The sequence below is a fragment of the Mobula hypostoma genome, chromosome 1 (genome assembly GCF_963921235.1).
Source record: "Mobula hypostoma chromosome 1, sMobHyp1.1, whole genome shotgun sequence".
NCBI classification, from domain to species: domain Eukaryota; kingdom Metazoa; phylum Chordata; class Chondrichthyes; order Myliobatiformes; family Myliobatidae; genus Mobula; species Mobula hypostoma.
The window spans coordinates 75834961-75849581 of record NC_086097.1 but is presented as its reverse complement, the minus strand read 5'-3'; the positions used below and the strand labels follow the sequence as shown (position 1 = coordinate 75849581).

The following is a 14621-nucleotide window of genomic DNA, read 5'->3' as shown; positions in this document are numbered from 1 at the left end:
TATCTTTTTATTTCCACAGTCTTTACATTGAGTTGTATATTCCATATATCTATAAGTGAATCCTGAAACTCAATTCACCTAACCAGTAGCAACAAGAAATACTAAATCAATGTTACTTGGACAACAAATCAGAAATCTATGCCATTTTTTAAAAAAACCATATATAAAAGAGATTTCCTATAGCATCCACATCCACTTATCATCAGTAAACTAACAACACAATGATATTTTATAACTTTCTCATTAAAATACTAAGCAGTCCACCTTTTGGATGATTTTGGAACTGCACGTCTTCACTGGGGTGAGTTGTGGGGGGTAGCAGTTACAGATTTTTAAAAGCACTACAATGCTGAAGGGATACAAATTGAACCGTGAAATATGTACAAAAGGACAATGATGTCAGTCAGTTGGAAACAATTAGGTGCCTTTTCACCTGTCAAACCTGTAACTGATGTACTAATCTAAATCACAGATAAAAGCAGATAATTAGGCAATTTGTTTTCTTTGTTAAAACTATAGCTGAATGCAGTTCTGAAGTGGAAACATGCACTTACTCTGGTGTTAATGGCCATTTGTTTAAGGCCAAATTATACATGCAGAGAAAATCAACCCACTCTTCATTATACATGAAATTTACAAAATCTGCAGGCAAGTAGAGGTCTCATTTTTGTTGAATACCATGAACGTTGTTTCTACTTATAAAGGAAAAAAGTATTTTATTCATGTGATAGAGCATTCCAACCTGCAAACAGGTCAGACCCAAGGAACTCATTGTGTGGATGGTAGGCATTCAGTATTTATAAATTCACCTGAAATCCAACACTTTACCATGTTGACAGGCAAGGATCCTAATTGTGTTAATGAAGCACTAAGAATTTCACCAAATCATCCATGCATATTTAAATTTCAAAACAAAACTCCATTTATTAATTAGTTCATTTTTAATTACTACATGGCCAAAATCTTTATAGTAATTTAGAAAATCTCAACTGCTCACAGTTTTTCATAGCCTTCTAGCATTTACACAGTAAAATAATTTTAATAATCACATTCTCATAAAAAAGGACGTTTGTACAATGAACATTTTCAATGAAAGTAAAAAAATGTTTCTTGTTTTCGATAGTAAACAATATGTACCATGTATGCATAACTATTTAAGAAGTCCTTTACCATTCATGTACCCTAAAGGATAACAGAATGCTGTAATTTTCTGATCTTGGGTCGATAAAATCATTCTAGCCACAGGTACAATCTTCTCTGTTGCACTGATTGCAAACAGTGTAGCTCTAAGAGTCAACAGTTAATGCAGGTATTCTGAACGAATTGTCATGTCCATTTAGTATCTCCCATAACCTCCTCGTCCACTATAGTTTCCTGTATCTCCATACCCTCCTCTTCCCCCATAACCTCCTCTTCCCCCATACCCTCCTCTCCCACCTCTACCTCCCTGGCCACCTCCGTAACCGCCACCTCCATAGCCACCACCTCCCTGGCCACCCCCATAGCCACCACTTCCCTGGCCACCTCCATAGCCACCACCTCCCTGGCCACCTCCATAGCCACCACCTCCCTGGCCACCTCGCCAGCCTCCACCTCCTTGGCCACCCCCATAGCCACCACCTCCACCCCCCCAAGAACCACCTCCTCCCCCTTGTGCACCTCTTCCTCCACCACCCCTGCCACCTGCACCTCCTTGTCCACCACCCCAACCACGACCACCACCTCCACCACCAAATCCACCTCTCCCGCCATCTTGTCTCTTCTGCCATGGTGGCATCTCTGGTGGTGGTGCTTCTATTTCAGATGGCCTACCTCCTCGGTCAGGCACTCTCCCCATCAGAACCTGCAAAACAAAAAGCCACAAATGAATTCTGTTTTTAAGATAGCAAAGAGAGGGTTTTCTATAATTTAAATAATTTAGAGCAGTAATCAGTGTATCAACAATACCCTGGTCAAAGTCAATTATTGACTTGGAGCTAAAGAAAGCAAAACAGAAGCCAAAACAAATTGCTGATAGCCTCAGTTCAGCCTCGAGTAAGTACGAAGGAGACAAGAGAGAACCTTTATACTGCCACAGAACCAACGGCAAAGAATAGAAAAAATGTACATGACAGTTGTGGGTACAAATGCATTGGAATATTTGTATTGAACTTAAAACATAACAATGGCAATTTTTCCTGGATTTCATCCAACCCTCCAAACTACACATTTAAGAGAAAATCTGCAGATGCTGGAAATCCAAGCAACACACAGAAAATGCTGGAGATGCTTTGACTGGTGTATTGTTGATACAATGAAACCCAGCAGGTCAGGCAGCATCTATGGAAAAGAGTACAGTCGACGTTTCAGGCCAAAACCCTTCAGCAGGAGAGGAAAGAAAATGAGGAGCAGAGTTAAAAGGTGGGGGGAGGGGAGAAGTAAATGGCTGGAAAGTTGAATGGTCATAGAGGTACAGGGCTGGAGAAGAGAGAATCTGACAGGAGAGGACAGAGTGCCATGGAAGATAGAAAAGGCAAGAACATCAGAGGGAGCTGATGGGCAAGCAAGGAGATAAGGTGAGAGAGGGAAAAGGGGACAGGGAATGGTGAAAGGGGGGCATAACTGGAAGTTCAAGAAATTGAAGTTCATGCCATCAGATTGGGAGGCCACCCAGCCAGAATCTAAGGTGTTCTTCCTCCAACCTGAGTATGGCCTCAACGCGACAGTAGAGGAGGCCATGGATAGACATATCGGAATGAGAATGGGAAGTGGGATTAAAATAGGTGGCGACTGGGAGAGCTCACTTTTTCCGGCACATGGAGCGTAGGTGCTTGGCGAAGTGGTCTCCCAATCTACATCGGGTTTCACCAATATACAGGAGGCCACACTGGGAGCACCGGACACAGTATATGGCCCCAAAAGACACACAGGTGAAGTGTCGCCTCACCTGGAAGGACTATTTGGGGCCCTGAATGATAGTGAGGGAGGTGATGTAGGGGCAGGTGTAGCACTTGTCCTGCTTGCAAGGGTAAGTGCCAGGAAGGAGATCAGTGGGAGGGATGAATGGACAAGGGAGTCGCGTAGGGAGTGATCCCTGTGGAAAGCAGAAAGTGGGGGGAGGGAAAGGTGCTTGGTGGTGGAATCCCATTGGAGATGGTGGAAGTTGTGGAGACTTATGTGCTGGACGCGGAGGCTGCAGGGGTGGTAGGTGAGGACAAGAGGAACCTAATCCCTAGTAGGGTGGCGGAAGGATGGGGTGAGAGCTGACGTACGTGAAATGGTAGAGATGCAATTGAGGGCAGCATTGCTGGTGGAGGAAGGGAAGCTTCTTTCTTTGAAGGAGGAGGACATCTCCTTCATTCTGGAATGAAAAGCCTCACCTTGAGAGCCGATGTGGCAGGAACTGAGGAATTGAGAGAAAGGGTTAGCATTTTCACAAGTACCAGGATTCGAGGAGATATAGTCCCCTGTGACAGTCAGTGGGTTTATAGTAGACGTCAGAAGATAGAGACAGAGAGATCGAGAAGGGGGAGGGAGGTGACGGAAAAGGACCAAGTAAATTTGAGGGCAGGGTGGAAGTTGGAGGCAAAGTGGATGAAGTTGACGAGTTCCACATGGGTGCAGGAAGCAGCACCAATGCAGTCATCAAAGTAGCGTAGGAAAAGTGGGGAACGGCCACCAGTGTAGGCTGTTCCAAGTAGTTGACAAAAAAAGCAGGCATAGCCGGGACCCACACGAGTGCCCAAGGCTACACCTTTTGTTTGAAGGAAGTGGGAGGAGCCAAAGGAGAAATCATTAAGAATGAGAACAAGTTCCATTAGATGGAGGAGAATGGTGCATGGCGGGGGTGTCCAGAAAGAAACAGAGAGCTTTGAGGCCTTCCTGGTGGGGGATGGAGATGTATAGGGATTGGACATTCATAGTAAAAATAAGATGATGGGGGCTGGAAGACTTGAAATCACTGAAAAGACCCAGAGTGTGTGAAGCGTCAAGGAAGTAGATAGGAAGGGACAAAACTGGGGGGAGGGGATAAAACAGAGTCGAGGTATGCAGATATGAGTTCAGTGGAGTAGGAACAAGCTGAAAGAATGGGTCTACCTGGACAAGCGGTTTTGTGGATCTTGGGTCGGAGGTAGAAACAGTAAGTGTGGGATGTGGAAACTATGAGGTTGGTGGCAGCAGATGAGAGATCCCCAGAGCTAATAAGGTCGGTGATGGTGTGGGAGACAATGGCCTGGTGCTCCTTAGTGGGGTCCTGCTCAAGCAATAAGTAAGAGGAGGTGTCTTCAGAGTTGTCGCTGGGCCTCAGCAAGGTAGAGGTCAGCATGCCAGGCTACCACAGCACCACCCCCACCCTTATCCGCAGGTTTGATGGTGAGGTTAGGATTAGTGCGGAAGAAGTGGAGAGCAAAGCGTTAGGAAGGAGTGAGGTTGGAATTGGAGAGAGAAGTGTTGAAGTCAAGACAATTGATGTCCCGTCAGGAGTTGGCAATGAAAAGGTCCAGAGCAGACAGAAGGCCAGGACGGGGTATCCACTAAGAGGAGAAGGGGTCATCGGTGCGGGGTAGAGAGTCCTTGCCAAAGAAGTAAGCTCAGAGACAGAGGTGGCAGGAGAAAAGCTCACTGTCATGGAGGGCGCAGAATTCACTGAGCTGTGGAAGGTTGGTGGGAATAGTGAAGACCCAGAACATTTGAGGGCTGGGTTCAGAGGGGGAAAAGGGAGGTTATGGTATTCAGGGATGGTGTTAGAGGAGAAAGGAGGTTACGGTATTCAGGGATGGTGGGGTGAGAGTAAGATGGAGTTTCCGAGGGCCCAAGAGCTGGTGGTGGGATCTGAGAGAGAAACTACACATTTAAACTGTTTTGTTAGCTACATCGATGATTATCCATACAGAGAGTACTAATTATTTGCCTAATATTGTCATAATATAACAAAATCATAGTCATACAAAATGGAAATAGGCCATTTGGCTCACCGTGTACACACTAGCTAGAATGTAACTATCTATATTAATCCAATCTACCAACACTTGATTAGTGGCTTCCAATGCCTAGATGATTTAAGTACTCATTTTAGATACTTCTTAAATGCTGTCAGTGAAGCAGCTTCCATGACTCTCTGAGGCAGTCTTTCAGATGTTTCCAGCACTCTAGTCAAAAACCAATCTAACAAAAAGACATTAATAATTTCACTAAATAACAGATGCTGGAAATTCAAGCAACACACATCAAAGTTGCTGGTGAACGCAGCAGGCCAGGCAGCATCTCTAGGAAGAGGTACAGTTGACATTTCAGGCCGAGACCCTTCGTCAGGACTAACTGAAGGAAGAGCAACTTTGATGTGTGTTGCTTAATAATTTCACTGATGGGTCTGAGGTAAACAAAATATTAATGGTCCAGAAACTGCATGTGCCACCAGTTGCATGTTATATGTACCAAAAACGAGCATGGCAATTTAGAAAGAAATTACTTCACCACGTAACTTCATTTGAGGTCTCTGAAAAATTCACCAACACCAAGAGGCATCATGTTCTATCTGCTCAGTTATGCATATGAGAGCATATGAAGTCACAATTTGCAAACCATAAGTAAAATTGCTCAACTGAATTCCAGAGAGGAATCAGCTGTGCTCTCCAACAACCTGGTTGAAAAAAATGTATTTTTAAACCTGTTAAGTATGTGAGATTTGTCCTAAATCTTAAATCAGCACACACTTTTGCCTGATTTCTCTTTCCTTTTCTCCCCCCTTTGTAATTCAATCTCTCAACTTCATTTACTTCTTTCCTTTTAATATTTCCCATTCTCTCCAGTTTTCACCAATTTCTATCTTGTTTGTCCTTCAAGTATTTTCCTGATGGCATCACACAAACCAATCTTCCATCCTTGGACTCACTTTACACCGCACGCTGTTGGAGCAGTGCTGCGAGGATAATCAAGGACACGACCCACCCAGTCAACACACTTTTCATCCCTCTTCCCTCCGGGAGAAGGCTCAGGAGCTGGAAGACTCATACGGCCAGATTTGGGAACAGCTTCTTTCCAACTGTGATAAGAATGCGGAACGGATCCTGACCTGGATCTGGGCCGTACCCTCCAAACATCCAGACCTGCCTCTGGGTTCTTTTTTGCACTACCTTACTTTCCCTTTTCTATTTTCTATTTATGATTTATAATTTAAATTTTTAATATTTACTATTGATTTGTACTCCAGGGAGCACGAAGAGCAGAATCAAATATCGCTGTGAAGATTGTACGCTCTAGTATCAATTGTTTGGCGACAATAAAGTATCATACAAGAACCAGCAGGTCTCCTCACTGATGTATAACGTGCAGATATTTAGTTTGTCTGTTTGCCCTGCTCAGAAGGATACTGGATAGAATTTATTAACTCACAATCATCCAGGAAAAATGACTGTTGTTTCAACTAAAATACATGCAGTTACTTCTGAGCTAAAGGAAATCCAAACCTTGTCCTGACCAGTTAATTTTTACCTCTGTTGGATTACCATTTTCTTTTAAAACTACATGGTGAAATTCTTCACACTGATAATTCAACTGCATTTTGAAACTTTTGACTTGTCAGGATGAATAAATACTAATGACCCATAACGCTGCATGTAGCACAGTACAATAGCAATATCGCTTGGTATTTAATCAAATCCCAAATTCACTGCAAAACATAAAATTCAGCTTTCTTCTCATTAGAAGCACTAAAATCACTTGCCGGGATACCCAGGAATAACAGAAGGATTCCAAATATGCCGTCGTTTAGCTTTATGACATTAAGATTCTGTAGCTTTAATGCAGTATCCTTTCTTTGCTATACAAGGTTCAACATCAAGTAGGTTTGAAATGCTCAGTCACAAGCACATGCCGCAAATGCAGAAAATAGTTATTCACACTCTCAAAATAAAATCGTGCCTATGTGTGCAGTGATTTGACATTTGCTTTAAAATATACAAATACCCTAAATTATGCTAAATATGATTTATCTTTCCCTGAACGTTAACTGACTTGCAAAAGTTCTGATGTTTCCGCTGACACTGCAAGAGTCATATGTGGAAACAGCGCCAAATGAAAAATGACATCATTTCAATAAATGCTATCCAGAGTCAAAAATAGATACGTGTTCAAATGCAAATAACCCTACCTTGTTAATGGCACAGGATGTTCCTTCTCTTAAGGAACCACTGCTGGTTTTCAGGATTTTGGACAAGTCCTCACGCGCAGCCAGGAGGTGAGCCAGGGTTATGGTTGACATCAACGATAAAGACTGCCTTTTTGGTTGATAGACTTTTGCCATTTTGTCTGTATTTGCCTAAGAAAAGCAAAAGCCTATTTTTTAATTTTTCCACATTTTCTAAATGATCATACAATCATTGTCATCAAAAATAAGCCCAGAAAACAAACGTGATTTATGCTGATATGAAACATATATTGACTTTTGAATACCACTAGCTTAATCTTCTACTCCCACTGTCAAAATATTACTTTGCTTTGGCACTCAGTTTAGGCCAACATTAATTAGCCACCCCTAATTTCCCAAGAATTAAATGATAGCAAAGCTGCTTATTCCAGAACATTTGAGAGTTAAGCACAATATCGTGAGTTTAAAAATCACAATCAGTTAAGGTTTGCAGATATTTCTTCTGATGACCATTAGTGAAACAAATGAGTTTTTGCAACAAAACACAATAGTACAACCCTCAAATGCCAGGTTGAAAAACTTGTTAGTTACATTGGAAACATATTAATAACTAAAGGCTATTCATGGTTCCAATCCTTATTTTTGTACTTAATACATCGTGTCACTAAATGTTAAATGAAATTAACAGCACTACTTAACATAAAACACGGGCAGCTTCAAGTCTGCAGGAGTTGACACCATTTTATCTCCACAATTGAGTCATGCAGTAAGGGAGATAAAACCAGAGCTTTGCAATGCTGGAAATAGGAAACTTTTATGAATGTAAAAACTGAAGACCATTTGAGTCATTTATGTAAGCAGCAAAGTGTAGGAAAATGAAGACAGGATAGTTTATTCACTACCACTTTAAGAAGAATTAAGGATGGATAAATTGCAAGCAATGTGCATGAACCAAAATATGCATATTAAAAAGCAATACAGCAAAGTATAATTATCCGTTTCAGAACAGGTATAGATACTTCTCCTGTACAACAGAATAAATGAGAAAAATAAGCTGGAAACTGCAACTTGGAAAACTAGTAGTTACTAAAAAGTAGCTGAACCTTTAGTGATATATTAGCAATTCAGCATATATGGGAACATTACTGAACAGTAGTACCACTATAGGCATGGACAACAGTTAATCAAAATTGTGTAGTATGGATGGTGAAACTGGGATTGTAGAAGATAAAGAACTCCAGATCAAGGTTAATCTTGGTAACTATAACTAAAGTGCTCTTGACACTGAGCTGAGGCAGAAGTTAGACCAAAGACTATTTGACCACACAAGTGTAGGGAAACCGATTCCAGATTTGACAGAAAATTACATCTTTGTACCCCTGGAGGGAGAAAAGATGATAGATTCTCATAACATAAGAAGCAGCCATTCAGAACAAGTCATGAATCCCAAACTCCCACTATTTCCCTATTCTTTCTGACTTGCCCATTAAGAATCCTTTCATGTCTCCCCCAATATCTCTACCACCCATCTACACCAGGGGCAATTTATAGTAGACAATACACTTAACAGCCAACATGTACTTGGCACAAAGTAGGAAAGCAGAACACCTAGAGGAACCATGCAGTGACAGGGAAAACATGAGAAATCTTCAGACAGCACCAGAGTTAGGCTCAAACTTAGGTAGTGGAGCTATACAGTGGCAACTTTTAGAAAAGCATTGTAAAAATAAAATGCAAATTTTGAAAACCACGAAAGTAATAGCTAATGAAGAATAGCAGTTAAAAACAGTAACTGCAGAGGAGAAGGCATAAACTGAGCCAGGTCCTAAACTGCAAATTAATTAAGAGATTATCCTTACAAACAGATGGAAACAAAGGAAGCTAAATACTGATTCGAGGTTTGGACAGAAGATTTACACCACATTTAGACATTTAGTAATAGAAACAACATTAGAATAAACTATGGAGAGAAAAACAGAGCTCATATATCAAATAATGAGAAGTTAACTGTTTCTCTCTCCCCACTGAATGTCTGAATTTGACATTCTGAATTTTTACTCTTTGCAGACATCTACAAAACAGAAGAAAACCCCAAAGAATGAAAGACAGAAAAGCGTTAGAACCCAAAGCCCACTCCCCTCTCCCATGCATAAGCAGCAAAGCATCACCCCTCCCCCTTGCAAAGTGTGATCTGACCAATGCCTTATAAAGCCTCAGTGTCACACCCTTTTCATTTTTTCTCCCCATTTAGAAAATAATCTGTGCCTTTATTCCATCTGCCTCTTCTTTGACCATTCTCCCAATCCGTCCAAGTCCTTCTGCAGAGTCCCAGTTTCCTCAACACTACCAGCCCCTCCACCCATCTTTGTGTCATCTGAAAACTTGGCTACAAAGCCATCAATCCATTATCTAAATCGTCGACATATAATGTGAAAAGCAGTCCCTCTTTTCCAGTGTCCAATATTTACCCTCACCTCTTTTACACTTTACATATTTGAAAAAACTTTTGGTATCCTCTTTTATATTACTGGCTAGCTTATCTTCATATTTCATCTTTTCTCTCCTTATGGTTTCTTTAGTTGCCTTCTGTTGGTTTTTAAAAACTTCCCAATCCTCCGACTTCCCACAAATATTTGCTATATTCTATACCCTCTGTTTTGCTTTTATGCCATCTTTGACTTCTGTGTCTGTCACCGTTGTGCCATCCTTCCTTTAGAATACTCCTTCATCTTTGGGACATATCTATCCTGCACCTTCCAAATTGCCCCCAGAAACTCCAACTGTTACTGTTCTGCTATCACCCCTGCTACTGTCCCCTTCCAATCAACTTTGCCCAGCTTCTCTCTCATGCCTCTATAATTCCTTTTAATCCACTGTAATACTGATACGTCTGACTTTATCTATTCCGTCTCCAACTGCAGGATGAATTCTATCATATTATGATCACTGCCTCCTAAGTGTATTTTTTACTAAGTATTGCTGAGTATTTCTTACTATGTTTCAGATTTCCAGCATCTCCACTTGGCCAAATGGCAAAAGATGAAGATATCTACTAGCTTCTATTATTTATACTCATTACATACATTAATGATTTGGACGCGAATGTAGGAGGCATCATCCGCAAGCTTAGTGATGATATGAAAACTGGCTTTGTCAAGTTCAAGTTTAATTGTCATTCAATCACACATGAATACCCACAGATACAGCCAAACAAAACCGCATTCCTCCAGAGATAAGGTGCAAACCACAGTACCAACAGTCACATACAGCACAAGACACATACAGTAAACAAACAGTCACACAAAAAGATATATTATATTGCCCAAGACTGCAGTAATCTGCAGATGAAAACAATCCAGCTTGTCTTCCACTGAGCGAACACCGATGGGAGGGACCAGCACCCAACCCAGCATGGATACCACACCACACCACCACCAGTGTCACCTCTCTTGGGTGGCTGCAACAGGAGACACTGCTGCATGAGGACTAGTCCGCACTACAATCGAGGCCACACAGCTCCCAATAAACCAGTGAATCAGACATGTAGTACTCTACATTACCAATGTTGAACAGGTTCTTGTGATCACAAGAAAAACATCCAAGACAATCACTCGCTGTTAGACTGCACACCACCTTTGCACACTGACTCTGATGCCCTTCTGTAGCAGGTGGCAACACAAGTCTGCACATCCAGCTTGACTCTCTGATGGGGTGGAACTTCAGTACTTGAAGTTTTAGTGTCTAGCAGGGTCTTACGATCATAAAAAAGTATCTAAAAAAGACACTAAAACCTTTCCTTGGCCCCATAGAGGCTGCTGCATCCAAGCATGCCGCCATCTTCAATCCAGTACTGCGCTCTCTATAATAGGACAATCAAAAAGCTCTCTCAAACACAGTTTAAAATTTCCACACAGTCTAAGCCTTTCATACTAAGGTGATCACAGATAACATTGGGAAAATGGATATTCCTATAACTATAGCTCTATTATTCTTGTAAACACTTTGTAATTTGCTTACACATCTACTCCTCTATCTCCCACTGACTATTAGGGAACCTGCAGTACAACATAGCAAATTGATCATCTCTTTGTTACTGAGCACTACCCACTTGGCCTTACTTGAAGAGCCTTTTAGAATACTGCATAGAGTACATTTCTAGTGGCAGTGCAACCTTTTAATTTAATACAACACATTGCACAATATATAAGCAATGCTTTAATTAGTGCTATTAATCATCATGAGTTGGGAGATTCAGGAATATCTAGAAGTCAGAAGGTCAACAAGCATTTCAGAGGAACTATTTAAACAACATGTATAATTTACTGCAGGGCAATTCGGTCTCTCATGGGGTGGGGAAGTGGGGAAGTGGGGGGTGGTGGAGGCTGCAACACATACAGTTCCACCAGATATCCTCAACATTTGACCATTTTTCATCTGTGGTGCTCACTTCAATAAACTGGCAATTATACATTAATTTATATTATTCAGCTAATACTATGAAGGATTACCATAGCACAATTAAATTACCTTTACAAGAAAAGAAATATTTTATATACTCTTATCAGTAATTAATATAAATATTAATTGAAATCCTATAAGTATATGGTTTTTCCTAATTCTTTCTAAAGTGATTTAGAATTTTTTTCTTGGTTTAAAAGAAAGGGTTGCCTCTGGTTGAACGCTTCATTGGTTCAGGGCTGCAACTGCAGAGCAGCACTCAGGTTTATCCTCTCAAGAGCTATCCATCAGGTCCTGTGCTTCTTTCAAAGAGCAAAAGTTGTTGCACATAATTGTTTAAAATGAGGTGGCTGTTCACACCAGCTACCACACATACTTGGAGCGAGGCTTATCTCCACTGGGTAAAGCCTTTGACTCTGTCGATCAAAAGAGACCGTGGAACATCCCTCAAGTTTTACTCATGAAATTACCCATGGAATATTCACCACATGCTACATCTGCTACTCATGACAGACAAGCAGTTACATGAACCAATGGGTCCGTCCACAATAGACCCAGACTCAATGTGACTGACACCAATCAAGAACCTATCACTGCCCAGCAGTTCTCTCAATCTTCTTCCTCACAATGCTGCATTTCACCAGCAATCTTCCCTTGAATTGGACTTTAATCTAGAGAACAAAAGGGAAATTGTTTAGCCTTTGTTGTCTCTGCTCCAGAACCAGGCTAACACTAACAACTGCAATTCAGACAATTCCAGTGTTTGCATGTTCACAGGCTAAGTATTAAGCAATGAAGTATGAGAGATTGGGCCTTAAAGACACTACCCAAGTACAGAACACAAGTCTTCTTCCAACTTGGCCCAGCTGTACCAGACTGCCTTCCGATAATAAAAGCCTTTTCAAGGTCTTGGAAAATATGAACTATTTCCCCATATTGGGGACCACTTCTGAATAACATTCCCCATCGTATTCATTACATCTTTTCCCGTCTAATGAAAAATGTGCTTAAGGTCAAGATTTTCAAACTCAGTACACAGTTCATGCCCTTTCAGGCAAAAGTGATCCCTGATCCTGTATATAGTTCTGAAGCATTAAGGCCCTAATTAAACACTATGTATGGCTCTAATGGGCATACAATAACAGTATCATGCTCAACAACTGCATCACCGCAACATTAATAGAGGGCCTGTTTCAAGGAGTTTCTCCAAGAGTCCTTACTGACTGTCGGTATCTTCAGCCCATGACTACTCAAAAATGACATGACACATTTCAGATTTCCTTGAGAAATCCACGTCCATTTGCCCTGGGTAAATGGCAAAAGGAATGCACCACTTCTGAAGCTACGTACAGATCTGTCTACTGAAGCACCTCATGTCCAACCCGTAGCAGGATCTACAAGATCCACATTGGCTTCATCATCTATCTGAAAAGCCATAGAATTAGGGTGGAAACAAGCAATCTTTAATCCTGAGGATCTGCAAGAGGAGAATTCAGTGGATTTTCTCTGGATATAAGGTAAACTAATAGGCACCATTGCACCAAAGATGTTCTTAGCTCAGTGCTTGTTTTGCCCAACTTTGACTGTATTTTTCATATGACATTGAAGCAAATTTTACCTTTGTAAGGAACAAGCTTGTTCTAAGAAGGTCAACTAAAGTAATGGAGAAGTTTACCAACTTCTACTCCCAAATTCCCACCTCCTCCTTCATTACCATCTCCCACCCCATCCTACTCAAAGGTGAGGTACCAAGACGCCTGCATAATATTGTAGACATTTACTGGCAAACTAATAAAGGAATAGCCTGGTAATGATCAGTATTTAAGTAAGCAGCACCCTTCATACCGTTTCAGCTCATTTGGAAAGACATTAAAAATTTTACTAGCTGATATGAAATAATAAAATGTTAAAAGATTAAACAAGGGGATGAACAGGATCTACGTTAAGGATTCCTGGACTCATTATTACCATTTATTTGGCACCTATGTACTTTCTATAAACCTACTGATTCCCATGGTTATCTCGATTATACCTTTTCCCATCCTATCTCCTATAAAAATGCTATTCCGTTTTCAGTTTCTTTGCCTCTGCACATCAGTTCCCAGGACAGAGCTTTTCAGTTCCAGGACATCATGGATGTCATCCTCCTTTAAAGAACAGGGTTTCCCTCCCTCTGCTATTGATGTTTCTCTCATTTGCATCTCCTCCATTTCCCGTACATCCGCGCTCACCCCATCTTCCTGCCGCCTTAATAGTGATAAAGTTCCTTTTGTTCTTACCTACCACCCCATCGGTATCTGCATCCAACACATTATCCTCTGCAACTTCCACCAAAGGGATCCTACCACTAAACATATCTTTATCTCATCCATCAAACCACCCCCCAAACAGGGATCGCTTCCTCCACGATTCCCTTGTCCATTCGTCTTTCCCCATAAATCCTCCCAGTATTTATCCCTGCAAGCAGTCCAACTGCTACAACTACCCCACACCACCACCCTCACCTGTCCTTCCAGGTGAAGCAACACTTCACAAATCTACTAGAGTTGTCTATCATGCCCAGTGTTCCTCATGCCGCCTCCTCCACATTGGTGAAACCGGTTGTAAATTGAGGTACTGCTCAACAAAGTGGGACTTCCCAGTGGCCAAACATTTTAATACCCATTCCCATTCTAATGAGTCGGTCCATGGCTTCCTCGTGTGCCAAGACGAGGCATTCCTTAGGGTGGAGGAGCAACACATATTCTGTCTGGGTAGCCTCCAACCTGATAGTATGAATATCGATATCCCCTTCTGGTAAACAAAAAACTACCCCTCCTCCCCACTTCCTCTATTCCCCATTCTGACCTTTTCCCTCTTCTCACCTGCCAATTACTTCCCATTGGGTCCTCTCCTCCTTCCCATCTCCTGTGGTCCACTCTGCTCTCCTATCAGATTCCTTCTCCAGCCCTTTACCTTCCCCATCCACTTTATGTTTCACCTATCACCTTCCAATTAGCCTCCCCATCACCCCCCCAACCACCTTTATATTCTGGCA

At 41.6% G+C, this 14621-nt stretch overlaps 1 protein-coding gene across 1 annotated transcript in view; it reads right to left on the bottom strand.

Annotated features, from left to right (window-relative positions):
* Positions 1-14621, bottom strand: part of fam98b (family with sequence similarity 98 member B) — a 35567-nt gene continuing 20946 nt past the window's right edge. The window contains exons 7-8 of the mRNA XM_063069307.1: positions 7130-7297; positions 1-1843 (exon numbers count right to left, since the gene is read on the bottom strand). Coding sequence (XP_062925377.1) covers positions 1337-1843; positions 7130-7297 — 675 coding nt within the window. The 3' untranslated portion in view covers positions 1-1336. The remainder of the gene's footprint in view (positions 1844-7129; positions 7298-14621) is intronic.